At 39.6% G+C, this 15,922-nt stretch overlaps 1 protein-coding gene across 5 annotated transcripts in view; it reads right to left on the bottom strand.

The window, feature by feature from the left end:
* The window catches only part of EPS15 (epidermal growth factor receptor pathway substrate 15), a 68,823-nt gene that overhangs the window by 31,941 nt on the left and 20,960 nt on the right, over nucleotides 1-15,922 (bottom strand). For all 5 annotated transcript variants that reach the window (XM_041421375.1, XM_041421376.1, XM_041421373.1 and 2 more), the window contains 8 exons: nucleotides 8,915-8,956; nucleotides 4,960-5,049; nucleotides 4,593-4,640; nucleotides 3,483-3,578; nucleotides 3,013-3,078; nucleotides 2,457-2,582; nucleotides 1,964-2,023; nucleotides 1,007-1,201 (listed from right to left, as the gene is read on the bottom strand). In XM_041421375.1, coding sequence (XP_041277309.1) covers nucleotides 1,007-1,201; nucleotides 1,964-2,023; nucleotides 2,457-2,582; nucleotides 3,013-3,078; nucleotides 3,483-3,578; nucleotides 4,593-4,640; nucleotides 4,960-5,049; nucleotides 8,915-8,956 — 723 coding nt within the window. The remainder of the gene's footprint in view (nucleotides 1-1,006; nucleotides 1,202-1,963; nucleotides 2,024-2,456; nucleotides 2,583-3,012; nucleotides 3,079-3,482; nucleotides 3,579-4,592; nucleotides 4,641-4,959; nucleotides 5,050-8,914; nucleotides 8,957-15,922) is intronic.

Raw genomic sequence — 15,922 nt, 5'->3', positions numbered from 1 at the left:
TACTTGAGGAATTTTTCACAACATTCAGCTAATATAAAGATGTCTGGGGTTTTTTGAGTGAGAACAGCTTCAAGTGCATGTATGAATGCTAATTAATTTCAGTGCACACAGACAATTAACAGATGACTGTACAGCACCAAATGGTGCTGTACACAAACTCACCCAGAATGGCACTGCTTTGCAATACATACAGCAAGACTTACCCTCAAGGCAAGGAAATTTCCAGGTTAAAACCTTGGCACCTCCAAAATTAAGATGCCAGTTCCTTAGTGATTACTCAAATAAGGATACTCAAATGTCCAAGCTGCATCTGATGCATTAAGTACCACAGTTCTTACCTCAAATACCCTTATCAATGTTTTTTCTTATTTTGAATAGAACAAGTTCTATATAACCTACTTGGAAAGACATTTCCCAGCTTTTGGACTCTAAAACTATGAGGAGGAAATAAGATGTCTGGGGATGGTAAGAGGCATCAAGTTGCCTAATAATCACTCAAACAAAAATCAAATCTCCTGAGTCTAGGTGAATGTGCTGGACCTTTTGTTTCCTTTTCTCATTGCCTGCATTAATCTATTCCACTTTAATTCATATCTTCTCCAGATTGTCCACATGCACACACATACGTGACTGCCACAATCTGTTTTAAGGTGTCTATCTTCCAATCAGTCTTCATCCAGAAAACTTGTGCTCTGCAGATGTGTACCTGGACCACTACTTTTTTTTTTGAGCTTGAAATAATTTGTTCTAAAAACTATTTTGTTCTTCAAAATCTGTACTACACAATATTTTTTATCCAATTGTTTATATCTGAAGACATCTAGAAAAAGTAAAACAGGGTAAATTTTACACCTTTCCATCTGGTCTTCCCATCAGCCTCCTAAAACCAACCAGCAGGGCAAAAAGCAAACTAAAAACTTGCATCAAGTCTCTTCACACAGGCAGTCTCTGAAGCACAGAGCTAAGAGCAGAAACCTTCTAATCCCCAGTAACTTCATGACTGTACCTGTGTTAATGGTGTTTTGGCAGCTAAAATGCCCACAGGTGGCAAGGACTGATGAGGCTCTTTGGTTGAAGATGGTATTAATGGCATTGCTCCTGGAACACTGAGAGGTTTTCTCTTGGATGGTGGCACCAAAGCTGCAGGCAAGGACATTGGCACTGGTTCTTTCTCCAAAGCACAGTATACCAAAAACATGGCCTGAACAAGAAAAAAAAAGGTGTGTGGATGCAAATATATGAGAAATATATATACATATATAGAGACTAAAGAATTAATTAACAAATAACTTTGTAGCATTTTTTCATTATGTTTCCCCTTCACAAGCCCCTCAACTGATAGAGCTCATTGCCTTGTAAATTGTGTTTTTCATTACCACTTTCTTTTGAGGATCAGTGCTTAGCAAGTGAAGTTCAGTATCTTTTAGAACATTAAAATAATTTTCCAAGCTTGTGCCATTACTTGTGGAACTTCATTTGAGAGAAGACTTCAAACACTTCAATTTATCACAATTTTCCCAGAAATTGCTCCACTTAGCATTTAATTATTTTGTTGTGGCCATCTCCAATTTAACACTTCTTACATTATTTCATCAGTCCTGGCTTTAACAGTGTTAAAATTCTAACTTACTACAAACTTTCCTCAAGGATACCTTGAGGCATTCAAGTTCTATAAATACTGAAGGTTAAGGTAACACTCAGTGCAAACACTCAAGTGTCTCATGGGACAGCAGATCTCAGGTGTAAGTTTTTAATGGCTCACCTAACCCACAAAGAAAGTTACTGCTGTATACTGAGACACATTCAACAAACTGACAGAAACATTAAACAGCACTAAAACTTGATTAAGGACTCTGAATAAAGACAATAAATGAACCACACAAGTCAGAAATTAATACACAGTGCATCTATTTTAAACCCTGCCATCAGGCTTTCAAAATCCCAAGAGGCAGAAGATACTTACAACTGCAAACTCATCTCGGTCCAACATTCCATCACGGTCAATATCACTCAATTCCCACACCTACCAATAAAAAGCAGAATATAGGGATCTTTGACTAAACTGCAGCAGTTTCCTACTTAAAACCTTATTAAAAACAAACATCAGAGCAGCCTCCCTCCACCATATCTCAAGTTCTACTAACAACATTAGTTTGCAGTGAGCAATGTAAATTCACATAAACCACACAAAAGCAGAGAGATTCTTAAGCTGGAGACAGAGGCACCCTGCCCTGACCCAAGTGCTGAAGAGTACACATAACTGATAAACTGCAGCTGGAGGTGATCTATCCAAACAGCAAAAGAAATTTTATTTTTCCGTTCAAAAGCCACTCTCCATAAAATCTAATTCAAAAGTTAGGCTCATTACTACAATCTTCAGTTTGAAAAACAGGTATTGCTGAGTGCAGCACAGGTATTACTTGTGAACTGACAATTAAGAAGAAAGATATGCTTACTCGTCCTAAGATATCCACTGGCAGTTTTGAGTTGAGGAGCACAGGTTTCACCTTATCCCCTGACAACAGCCCATTCACTGGATTTAGGCTGTCAAAAATAGAATCATACTTGACCTTGTCTTCCAGCTGCAGGGGCAGAAGAAAAATATTACTTATGCAAACAGTCACATTCATAGCCTAAGAAGCAGAAGTTCTTTCAAAAGTGTTAACTTTTTTTTAATAAAGACACATTGCAGTTCCTGATGCTTATAAGAAAACATCAAAAAGATACTATTTTTAAGTCAGAGATTCATCAAAACCCTGTGAGATTTCTTCTTCAATTATTTTCATGGCTTCATGTAAGAACCTTTTTTTCCTTTATTTTAAATTTCTAAACATGAAGAGATTTCCCAAGAGTCAAGTGTTCTTATTAAATTAGGTCTATTAGCCCAGTTACAAATTTGACAGGAACGGTAACTATCATACTTTAGAAATGTAGCATTAGATTTTTCTAAGAAAGACAGGTTTTCCTGCAAACCAGATAACAGTTCTAGGTAACAGCTAATATTCAGTTTACCTTTACAGCCCATGGCAGATCACTTGATGCTGTTCCACTGAGTAGCAAAGGACTACTAGTATCAGTCTAAGGAAAAACAAGGCAAAAAACCAGCAGACACATTAAAAGAGACGTGATTCTGACTTTGCAAAACCACCCCCTTATTTGAGAAGCTGCTTCTCAAAGCCAGAACTGCATTTCAGTCATTCATACCAAAATTTAGAGAAAAAAATTTAAAATGCTTATCCCATTAAGGACAACACTAGTAGAACAAATACCACATATCTTCAAATTATACACAATTTTATATTCAAATTCCCACTAGAACGTGTAGCAGCTTATTCCATGTTGTTTGATTTTTTTCCCTGTTGTAGGGCCCCACTGCCCTACAACATCACCTTCTGAAGTGCTTGGTATTTACACCAAACCTTCCTAATTTTTCACTTAAAAGCAGTTCTTAATAATATGTTCAATTAAAAATGAAACCTTACAAATCTTGGTGGAGGAACAGGCAAGTTAAGACTACTCAGGGAAACATCCAATCCATTCTGTGCACAGGCTACAAGTCGCAGAGCCACAAAAAATTCCTACAGGGGAAAAAAAAAGACATTTTGAAGGGTTTATAAAATGAAAATAGATATGAAAATATACATTTTATACAAAAATATAATTTTAGAACATAGTAAAATTTCAGAAGAATTAAGAGCTTTTCTAGTATTACTATACTAGATGAAAAGTTGCACATGGCTTCAAAGGGGGTCAGAAAATGACAGAAAGGAGCAGTCAGCAAATGCTGGATTCCCCCAATAGGACAAAGTTTGCAATTAATTTTCCAAGAATTTAGTAGCTTCCTGGCCAGTATAGTCAGTTCTCAGCACTCAGTTCTTCTATAACAGAACAGCGAAAATTTGAAGTGTAATTGCAGCTGTTTATCTTGGAGGAACTGAGCTGATCCCACAGATGGTTAATGGAGCAGAAAAAAACAGAAAAATGAACCAAAAGAAGCAAAAAAACCCCCAAAATTGTTTGGTAGACATTACAACCTCCTCCTCTTCCTACCATGGGAAGAAGCAGTTCCCTTTCCACTGACTGTTATTTATATTTCAAATCAAACAGCACCACACATTAGAACCACACATTGACAGCACCACTGAGACGTAAATTTTGTCCCCACACTGCTCATTGCCACAGCTTGGGAAGGACAACTCCAAACAGAATGTACCAATGTCAGGTCCACCAAACTTAAAGTAATAACAATTTTGAAGATTTTACAAGAATTTTAATTTCTGCATTGTTTCCTACAAGATTATGAGGAAAAAGTCACCTTCTTTGTAAATGCAGTACATGAAACCTTAAATTACTTCTGAGCAAACTTCACAGCTACACATCAGCCCATTTTGCAAACTGGAGAAAAGTTGATGAGGCAGCTGAAGGCTGTTTAAATTTATTGTAGTTTCCACTCAAATGGGAATTACATAGCCAGTCAAAATTATGAAAAATCTGTTAGAAAAACTGCTTTCCTGAACCAAAAATTGCAACTTTCATCTTGTTTCAAGGCGGGGTAATAGTTTAGAGTCATGCACCACATAAATAAATCATACCTGTTTGTTCAGGATACCTTTGCCATCAGTATCAGCTAGGTCCCAAATCTGAAACATAAAAATAATGAAGGGTTCACAGCACTTCAGAGGAAGATGGCAAGTCCTCTCTCCATTTATAATGGACTCTTGGAGGAAAGTTCAAGTCTTAACTTTCCTGATAGCACTTAACTGTGATGACAAATTTAAATATTGCAATAATTCCCATGACTGGAGAGAAACTATTGGAACTATTGGATAGAACAACTGAAAACACATTAGGGAAGATCAGGTATCCTGTAGTACTACTAAGTATTTTAATTTAAACAGGATACTATCTGAAGCAAGAAGACAGGATAATTAAATAAATTAAAGAATTGCCATTAAATACCTTTCCAAGTACCAAATCTGTCAATCCAGACTTTTTCAAGAAAACAGCTGCATCAGAAGCTAATACTCTTCCAGCATTAGCAGAATCAACCTGGGGGAGAAAAAAATTCTCACATGACAAACTGACTTTTGAATTGATGCCATCTCTTTACACAGGCTCTAAAAAGCTACTGAAGAGGAATGCTCAAGCTAACAGTCACTTTGAGGACACTCTTTTGAACCTATCTCATTAGCCCCTCCTAAGCACAGGCTTTTCTTCTTGATGCCTTCAAAACACGTAATTTTTAAGAACAGAGAATTCCAGGGTTTGATTACATTTCATTGTCCAGCTCTGCATTCGTTACTGTTAGGGTCTGAAAAAGAAAGCTCTGCTTTGAAGATACCTTTACCATCACAGAGGGAAATACTCCCTAAAGTGAAATTTATTTACACAGTGAAGAAGTTGGTGATATTGGCAGAATACCAAGCAGCATCCATCTCCCTGGATCAATAGAGAGATCATTAAAATAAAGAGTTATTCAAGTTCTTAAGTGGAAACGGTATCTAAACTAAACTTTTTCAAGTGGGAAAAGAAAAAGGAAAACTTACATCACCTACATGGTGATGGTAAGGGCAAGGAAAACAGAGGACAAGGTGAGAGTCCTTGAGAGCCTAAAGAAAAGGATTCTTTAAAAGGGCACAGTATGAAAATAGAACTAAAGGTATCATCAGTCAATTCAGACTGTCAGCCTTACTACACCCCACAGGTAGGGTGATGATGATGACAACTGCACCATTTCCAGTCTCACAGCTTTGTGTTTAAACAAAGGCCGTATTCAATATTGTGTTTGGAACATAAGACCAACTGCCCAAGTTCACAGCTGCTGCAGCACACACAAGGTGCTCAAAGCTAACAGCTTCCCAAGATGGGATTAGAGCTGGCTCCTGAAAGACTGTGGGGAATTTATCATTTGGAAGGAATGCTGCAGCAGGTGTCTGTACATACTTCTGAAACAGAACAAAACACTCTGAAATCCCCAAATTGTAATTTAATATGAAAGTGAAAACAACTATTGTTTTTAACATAACCAGTATGATTTTAATTAGGAGAGGGCTTTTCCTGTAACTGAGGATGCCCTGGTCAGAGCAATAAGGTTGAAACACTACAGTCCAGCAGTTGGGCTAACTGAGTTTTGGGAGAGCTGTTCATCTACAGGCACAAAGCTGCCAAGACAGAGCATCAAACCCCCTTTTAAATTGTGGAGTCGACCTTGCATATAACACAACAATCTTGGCATCCACTCAGAAAACCTCCAGCCTAGCACTCCTCCTTCAAGCAAGTCAGAGAACACCACAGTATCAGCTGTGTTTACTTTTTAGTTCCCCAAGCTAGAGGAAGGTGACTTTAAGGGATTTAAGCAGGATTCTTATTTAACCCAATACTGATACTAGTTTCTTTTTGTACAATTAATTATCAAAACCTTAGTAAGTATTTTTTAAAGGGCTGATTTCAATTTCTTTACAAATTACTGAGTCTTGAATGCTGAGGTGGGGTTACTTATGTTTGATTATTGCACTGGGATGATTGCTGGTGTTTGTCAGTTATACAGCAGCTTGGCAGAGCTTTTCCCCTGATGTGTAAGAAGCAGTTTCCACACCTGCATCAGCCAACAAGCCCCTTGTTACAGCATGTCTCCTGTAGGACCAGGAATTACCAGAAGTTACAGACATATATCTGATGTGATTAGGGCAGAAGGTTACAGCGAGAAGTGCTTCAGCTCAGGACTCATCAAGAATTCAGCACTGCTTCCCTGCTGCACTGCATCATGTGATTAAGTAATTTCCTAGTGCTTTATGACAGGTATTTAAGTTTATCCTTTAACCTCACCCTGCTTTGAGTCAGTCTACAAAAGGTTAAACAGAAAAATATTTATTTGAAAGAAAAGAGTGCCTACTGAAAGGCTGAGGTTCCAATCTCATTCTAAGTACAAAGGGCAGGATTTACACCCATTTCACAACACACCTTTTGCCAGATGAATTCCTTTAAGTTTGTGATAGAACTGGAAGTGTACTCAGCATCAGAGCTGTTCCAGGTGATGAATTTATTAATATAAAAGCACACTCCACCAGCACCATAAGACAAAGTGGGAAATGTCTCTCTGAATTTCTGTTCTGAAATCTGACATCTCCTTATCTGAGGAATGGAAGGGAAAAGTTCCCTAGTGGAACTGAAAGTCTTCAGACACGTTTGAAAGCTCCTCTTTAGGAAAAATCCTTGCAGCAAAGAGTTCATCTGAGCAAGTCAGATAAATAATCCTCTGGAAAACAAATCCACTGGCAGCACTTCACTAACAGTAACATCATGTTTAAGGAATCCCTGTTCCTGTACACTACTGAAACCACTGGACAACAAACAGTGCTCTAGTTTCACTAGGCTGTGTATTCCAACAAATGGAAGAACTGACTTAGCCACCAGTATCACATTTGTGGTTAAATTCAGTTCCTTTATCCGAGTTTTTGCTCCACACTTCAGTGGCTGAGCTACTGCAGTCAGGAGGAAGAGACAGGCAGATGGCAAAGGTGGTACCTGACAGTGAGAGTCAGGACTGAGCTGGCAACCACCATGTGCAGAACAATCAGTTCCCAGCTTTTCTTGTGCTCTTATCATGATATTTCATTACAAGGGACTCTCCTAAGGTTTTTAATCCAATGCCTAGAGATAAGCACACAGTGGATTTGTCCATCTGAAGGAAAACTTTCTGAAGGTGATACTATCTCCTTCAGCCACCCAGAGCCATCTGAACTTTGATCAAGGTAAACTCTCTCTTCTTGTTTAGCAATTTCCAATCTGCTGCTCTCCTGCAGTGGAGAAAATCCCTTACTGAAGTACAATGGCAAGCTCAGACTCCAGGCATCACAGGCTGATACACCTGAACTGCTGTTTTTTTCATTTGATAATGGGACTAATCCTCTAAGCAAAATCCAAAAATAGGGCATGAATAGAAATCATGGCCTGGTCCCTTCCTCAGCACATAAGTTTACATTCTGATGTTGACACACAAAAGAAACTCTCAAATAAGGAGGCCATATACACCATAACCTGTCTTAGAGGAACATTACCAGTTGCACAAAAGAAAAGAAAAACTTGTTTTTTTACAGGGTTCATCAATTACTCATCAGGTGTATTACAAAAAATTATTTTAATTGTTTTATACAGACAAGTAGTTTAACTTGCTAGAAAGCTTTTACAATACATTTGTACAATAAAAGATATTATGCACATGATAGAAAATACTGTTATTACAGAATAGGTGAAACAACTATTTTTAAAAGAAGTGGTATTTATAGGAACCAAGACATCTTGGTGTCAAAATATAGAAGACAAGTGATAAATAAAATTTATATTCTTATATTTTATATATATATATATATATATATTATTTTTGTGTCATGAAGTAAAAAGATTTGCATTTGTTGAGTGAAGCTGCAAGAACTACAGGCACTCTTTTTGCATTCAGTGGCCTTTTATCCAAATTTCACTCCTTGCAACATCCTCTGATTAACTCTGGGGATATTCTGAGTGAGAATCAAATTTTACATGATGCTAACTGAGCTACAAATGCAAGAAATTAATCTTCACTTGTAAAAAGTAACTAAGAACATATCAATACAGCATTTTTAAAGAATTTACTCCATCCCAAGACCTCACAGTCTGTTAGAAAACTCAATGGAGAACAACTCATGTGATACACACCTGGTAGTTCCCTAGAAAATAAGGGTCATCTTACAACCAATATTAAATTTATACTGATGGAGCTCAGACCTAAGTGTTAGCTACTATAAAAATACATTTTAAAGCATGATAATTTTTCTTGAACTTTAATTGTTTACACATTGTTGATCAGGCTGAGTCCATAGCGAAAGAGTATCAATTCTTTAAAATCCAAATGAAGTCTGTTCTTTCAGAATATACATACCTGTCGATAGAATTTCTCATACACAGGATTTGCACTCGACAGCTGTAAAAGAGACACAGAGAGAAAATGAGCCCTGGAGATCCATATTTCAATTTCCCTCTCCCTGGACAAATAAAGATATGAAACACACTCCACTGGTCTTCAAAGAAGCATTAAGGATTTATTCCGTCCAATGATGAGGAACTAGGACAGCTCTTCGTGCTGTAACTTTTAGAAGACTGACTTCTTGTTTCGCAGTCATTGACACCAGCCCAGATCAGATTTCCCTCAGCCAGGTCACCAGGTGAGGCTGTGTGGAACAGGAACTCTTAGGCAACATTGCCTAGGGGTAAAAGCAGAAACCTGAAACGACTCAGCCTAGGAAGTGCTCTCTAATATTAGAGTACAAAGCAATATAATTTTATTTCACTGTCCTCTGCATCATTCTTTAGAATTTAGTGTCATATGCAACCAGTCTGTAAAATTTTCAGTTACCCAAATTAATCCCTGGATTCAAAACTAAACCCACAGCAACAGCACCACATTAAAATAGAATAATATCCTAACTTTGGGTTTTGTAACTTGAACCCTTGCTGGGGATAACTTCTGCCTGCATTCCACTGCCCTCTACCAGACATTCAGGGCTCACCTAAAGTTCAGTGGACAAGGATAAAACAGCTTCTTTGGAAAAGATTCTTTCTTTATTTTTAAATTATTCTTATTATATTTTATATATAACAAACAAAAAAAAAAAAAAAAACCAAAAACCTAAGACCTGAAACAATGCAAAACCTAATCTCTTGGCATATACTAAATACCCTTGCCCAACAGATTGCCAAAAAAATGAAGTGTTAGGATTACCTCTCTTCCCCAATATAAAAATAGGACAAAATCAGACCCTGTTTTCATTAAGTGCATGTTGCCTAAACCAAAGGCATTTATGCAGGGGATAACCCTAAAATTCAGAGTGAGTTGCCCTCACAAACCCTGTGGGAACAACTGAGCATAATACAAGCTCATTACACAATACTTACAAAAAAGCCCAGAGCACTTAAATTCAAATATCATCCAAAACCAGAGTTCTCCCCCTTAAGAAGAATATAATGTCAAACCCCAGGATTTGGAGACCTTTGTACAAACAGAATCCAACAAAGTAGCTTCTCTGGATTTGAAATTTAGATGTTCAAATGGAAATATGAAAACCAACAGCATCATGGATGTTGTCAATCACATCTTTGTACAAACCTTTACTACAGATTGTATAAATGGTTGACAATTAAATAACACCACATCAATTTTCCTACAGCAACAGCTGATGTTTTGGTTGAATACTCCATGTTCACAGGTGCTGATTATCAGAAAATTATACCAAGAGAAGATGTTTGGTGGAAATTAATTTAGTGTGATCTTATGCAATTACAGAAAGTGTGCAGCATCACCAGAACATCCTAAAAGACAAATTATTGAGTACAGCTAAAATAACAGGAGAGCTTCCATTCACATCTTGTTCAGCAAATATACTGCCCCAGAGACTCAGCTTTTCTAGCTGGTTTTTTGGTTTGTGTTTGGTGGTTTTTTGTGGGTTTTGTTGTTGCTGTTTGTTTTGGGGTTTTTGGTGTTTGGGGGGAGAGGGCAACAACAGGAACACACAGCTGGTAAGGTTTTATTTGATGGCTGGGAGGTGGGTGGGCAATACCTCTCCCACAGCCAGACATGAGAAATTACATATGCTGGGAAACCATCATTGGTATTCACTGCAATACCTCCATTTTTATAGCTTAACCTTGCTCTGACTTTGCTCTGGTACCCAAAGACTTTTATTATTTCAGCCATCAACTAAGCATGCAGTTACACATCCCTTAAAATAGCCTGACACTATATATTCAAGTTTTGCCAGCCCTCAGACTGCCACAACACCAATACAACAAACAACTTCCAGCAATCATTTTCCAGCACTCCGCAGCACGCTGTATTTTCTTACCTAAACCTCACATGCTTTATTTACCCACTCAGACACACTTTGCACAGCAACCTACAGGGGTAGGTCCCCCAAATACTCAAGTATTTGACTTACTAAGTGTTCCTTCATGAGAAAGTAAAAGTCTAGGCACAGGACAAAACCAAAGCTGTGAGCAGAGAACGGAGCTGGCCAGCGCAGCCGCTGGAACCATCGATTCCTGGGCATCATCATCATCCCTCTTGCCCAATGTCACCCTTTGTTCAGCCAAATGTCTCCTTACTGCAGCCAAACTGATCACTGTCACTCCTGGACAGGAAACATGTTGAAGTCCTGAAATGGAAACACTAAGTGCAAATAATCTTTTCATTCAGTACTTAAGAGTATGAGCCAGTAATTCTTTACTTCATTAGTGCTTCCAATATTCATTTTAACATCAGTATGACTGCAGTAACTGGAATTTCCTGAGAATAGAATAGCAGTAGTAAAAAAGTTTCTCAGACTGCTTTACTAGTAAAAGACTTGTTTTTCCTTCAAAGTTTACCCCACAATAAACCAACAGATGCAAATATAATCTAGGATATTTTTCTGGGACGAGAAAAAAAAAATACAGTTCAACACCTTTCCAAGTGCTGCCTTAGAATTTACCTGGCAAAATTCATTTTATGGGATTTGTAACAACCATTTGCAGAGTAAATTCAGCTTGTTTTAACTGCAAAATATAGGAGGGAGAAAAGGTCAGATTCCACAGTGTGTAAAAATAGAAAGACATTATTATGGCTCCATGTCAAAGTTGATCACTTTGTAAGGATAATGTGTGTTGTAGTAATTACAACCTTTGATACAAACCTATGAACTTTAGAATGATAACCTAGGAAATAAAGAACACCTTCAGGGACACCCATCTTTTTCATCTTCTGCTGTCAATCAATCCCCATGTTTTCATGCCTCTGGCACATTCACATTTAGGTGTAATAAGATACTATTACCAGTCTGTCCACCCCATCCAGCCACAACCTTCCTTCCAAAAAGGCTTAAAAACAAACAAACAAAAGCTGTCCATTGAGAAAAACAAAAGTAATTTCCCCTTCCAATCCCAATGAGCTATCAGGGGAGAAACAAGCCATTCTACCCTGATTAAAATCCAAAATACCATATTCTATCACAATACAAAGCTCTAGGACTCATTTTAAGAGTTTCCAAAAGACACAATCTGACCTTAAATGTCCTTCCTGTAGTTAGCCAGCCAAAAAGCAGGTAAGCTCAGGGCAAGCTGGTTTCCTTACAATGCCATTTCAAAACAATAATCAACTTATCTCTTTTTCCTCTCTTGCTTTATTGTCTTAGCTGAGGTGTTTCAGGATAAAGCTTTCTACCACTTTCAATTATATAATCAGGATTATCTCCTACAGCAGTAGCAAATGTAAAGAAAATATTTACTACAAATTTCTACAAAATTATTACCAAGTACTTAAAAATGCAGCACTTTCTTTCCCATTGAACAGCTGAAGCAGGCACAAGAACTGCCGTCTTCTCTCTGCAGAGATGTCTGTCACTGCATAATTAGAAATGGTTCCATTTAATTTTCAAATTGCTACAGAAAATCTCCACCATCTTCTAATCAGTACTGAACAAAGCCTGTGCAAAATGAAAGAGTAGCTGCACTGCCTTTGTAGAGGCAGCTTCTCTCTAACATGGTGCATGCAATACCAACAAAAAAAATTAGCTTCTATCTCCTTTAGGAGCAGACAGTCCCCTCTATGTGCAGGTTAAAATATACACATGCATACTCTGGTTTATTCATCTGCAGGACAGAAAGAGGAACAACAGGTTCCTCATTCCACTAAAAATTACAAACTCTGATCTTTATTTAACAATTTTGTTAATTTCTTTTTTTAAAAAAAAACAACAACAAAAACACACACCAGAAGTTTGCCAGAGACCTCAAAATCTCTGGCTCTAGATTATACATATGAGCATTAGTATGAGGGTATCATTCATACTGCAAGTATTTGGATCCAATAACAAGACCTTAATCCTGGGAATGTGGGCACGAGACAGGAATCCATCCAGCTCAGCCTCAGTGTAATACACCATGTTTCCCTTCAACAGCACAGCACAGCATTCTCAACTCTGCAACACAATGCTCAAGTCCAAAACGAGACTTGCAGCTAATTAGGATACAAATTGATATTACATGATTTTGTCTCATTTACCAAAGCAGCTCCTAACTGTTTCCAGGCAATTACCACATTTCTCACAAAAAGCATTTCATCAGGAAGACAAACACAAAGTTATCTTCCTTTTCCTCCTGAGTACTTCTTTACAGTGCTTCCCTGCACTGTGAGCTTCGCCTTCAATCACAGCCAGTTTTCCAGAATAAGCCACAAATTCAATTTTCAAGAGCAACTAAAAGGTACTGAACGTCCACATTAACACACCTTTCAAGAAACACCTCTGCCCCATTTTCAACATCCATTTTCCACGTCTTCAGTTCTCTGTTCTTCCTCTCCTAAATTCCCCATATGAAATTGGTCTGATAAGCAACCATCCTTGGAAGGTCAAAACATACAACCCCTTATACAGGTCATAGCTTAATTTGACTTTTCCAACAACAGATGACAGTCTGTGAGATCGGTCAGTTCCTTCTCATTGCTGTTGTTTGCTTGTTTCCAAACTAAAGGCAACCACAACAAAACACTCCCGTAGTAGAAGTTCCCTTAGAAGTTCCACATTAAATTCACAGTCATGCGTTGAGCAAACGCAAGTGGCAACAAGATGTTCCAGAATGGGCTCAAAATGGGGAGATAAAAAATACTGCAGATATTTACTATTAAAGGGAGAGAGGAGGGAGAGATAATCAGTTTGCAGCCCTTGTTCAAGCATACTCGGTGTAATAAATTTCACTACAGCTACACACACCTGAAGTATTTTTACTAATCAGTGAAAAGAACACAATTAGCACAGAAAAGTTTCAAATTACTGAAATTACAGCTTTGATATTCAAATAAAGGACGTGCAGCCCTCTCAGACATTGCAGCTGCAAAGTCATCTGAAAATACCCTCACATCTCATTTGGAAATACCCAACGTCCCAGCCATGCTAAAGTAGTGTCAGGCCAAACACAGGAAGGGGAACAGAAAATCGGACCCAGTAGTGAGTTTGAGCGCAGGTTCATGTGCCTCCTGTTCTCTGTGTCCTGTTCTCTGTGCTGTGAGCTGGAGCAGATCGCAGTGACCTGCACAACTTCACTGCTGCTGTCCGTAACTGATCTCGGTGCAGCCGCCACTGCGCTCCCCACCCCCATGCCCTCACTTTCACTTCCTCATGCTCTTCAACAGATTCTGAACACTTCAACACTTGTGAGGACTTTTTATAACCCAAAAATTCCACATGTTAGAACCTACGTTGAAAAGGATTATCTTCAGGCTTGCTTGACTTCCTAAGATGATTCTTATGCAACACAAGAAGAAAAAACAAACAAGCCAAAAAAAGAAATCCCCGCACAAATGGTCAACATACAGAAATATCTCCCTCAGTTTAACCACTGTTGTAAGCTGCGGCCACAATGGTTTTAAGGATACTGGCAATTTTTCTGCTTCTGTCAACATGATCACATTTGTATTTGGTCCCCCATCCATGTGACCAAAAAAGTAAAGAAATTCTACAATGAAAGGATTACACAGCCTGCAAGCAATAATGTCTTGCTGTAGAACACACCAGAGCTGACACCCCACTGCTCTTCCCAAATCAGGAGACAGAGAAGCTCTGTGAAAAAAATTCTTTCCCTTCAGTAAGCAGATGTTTAAATCTTTTTCACTTACTTGAAGACTATTAAGAGACTCAGGCAATGCTAACTTAGCCATATTAATATAAAGCAAGCTTTTACAGGAAATACTACACTTCATAACTCTAGACTCTTAAAGACACATTTGTTTTCTCCACATATTTGCTCACCTTTTCAGTGAACTACCCCTTCTTTCCTTGAAATGGTTCATATTCTCAAAAGCAAGTAACTGCAAACTTGTGCAGCCTTGCTGACAGCTTTCTGAGTTTATTTCCATGTGCTTAAGCTCATTTACCTGCCTTGCTTTCTGTAAATGTCACAACTGGCTATCAGACTGCAGCATCCCAAGCCACTAGGGTGAACCAATAGGCCCACCTCAGCCTTATGTCAGGTAGGAATAGGAATTTCTCATCTCACTGCTAAATGAAATAAAAAAGTATCAAAAAGTGCTGTTCATTAGCTATCGCAGCTCTAGGGAATAAGACACGATCCTAACGGTATAGAATAACCTGTGTGAAGTGATTCCATTACTGTCAGAAGAAAATGCGGGCAACAAGGATTGAGGTGAAGTGAGATGACATGAACACGGAGCAGCAGTGCCAGAGTCTCCAAGTTTTAGGGCCATCACCTGCACAGCTCTTCACTACAAGGCACCTGTATGGGCACTGCGTGACAACAGTGTCCCCACACCACGGGGCCCACCAAAACCAAGGTAAAACGATACTGCAAGCAGTATCTGCGGAGACAGGTTTCTTTTAAAACAAGGAATTCGTCTGTCCCTCCCAGGGTCACATGCCCATGGTCTCGCTGCCCCGGAGAAGCCCTCGATGCCGGGTGTGCCCGCGGCTGGCACCGGGCACGGACACCTTAACCCGGCGCTATCGCCTTTCAGTCCCTCCGCGAACACTCCCCGAGTCCGCCCGCCCTCGGCGTTCCCGGGACGGGGTTCGCTGGGCTCCAGCCCGGCGCCCCGAGTCCTACAGAGACAAAAGACGGACCGCGACCGCCGCCGGCGCAGCCCCGCCCGCCCAGGGCCGCTCCCCGGCCGGGTCTCCCCAGCCCCGGGCAGAGACACCTGCGGCCGGGCGGCACCCGCTCCCCGCCCGTGGCACCCGCGGCTCACGGCGCGGGGCTGCCCGCCCGCCTCCCCTCGCTGCCCTTCTCGCTCCTTTCCTCCCTCCCGCAGACACGGACACACCCCCGCCCCGCCGCCACCTGACAGCGGCGGGGCAGCGCTGCGGGGCGGCGGCGTCCGCACAAAGCGCGGGCCCCCGGGCAGCCCCGC

This window comes from Onychostruthus taczanowskii, unplaced genomic scaffold (assembly GCF_017590055.1).
Source record: "Onychostruthus taczanowskii isolate IOZ18803 unplaced genomic scaffold, ASM1759005v1 scaffold7, whole genome shotgun sequence".
Classification (NCBI taxonomy): domain Eukaryota; kingdom Metazoa; phylum Chordata; class Aves; order Passeriformes; family Passeridae; genus Onychostruthus; species Onychostruthus taczanowskii.
The sequence above is the reverse complement of the archived record's forward strand: the minus strand, read 5'-3'. Positions and strand labels throughout refer to the sequence as shown.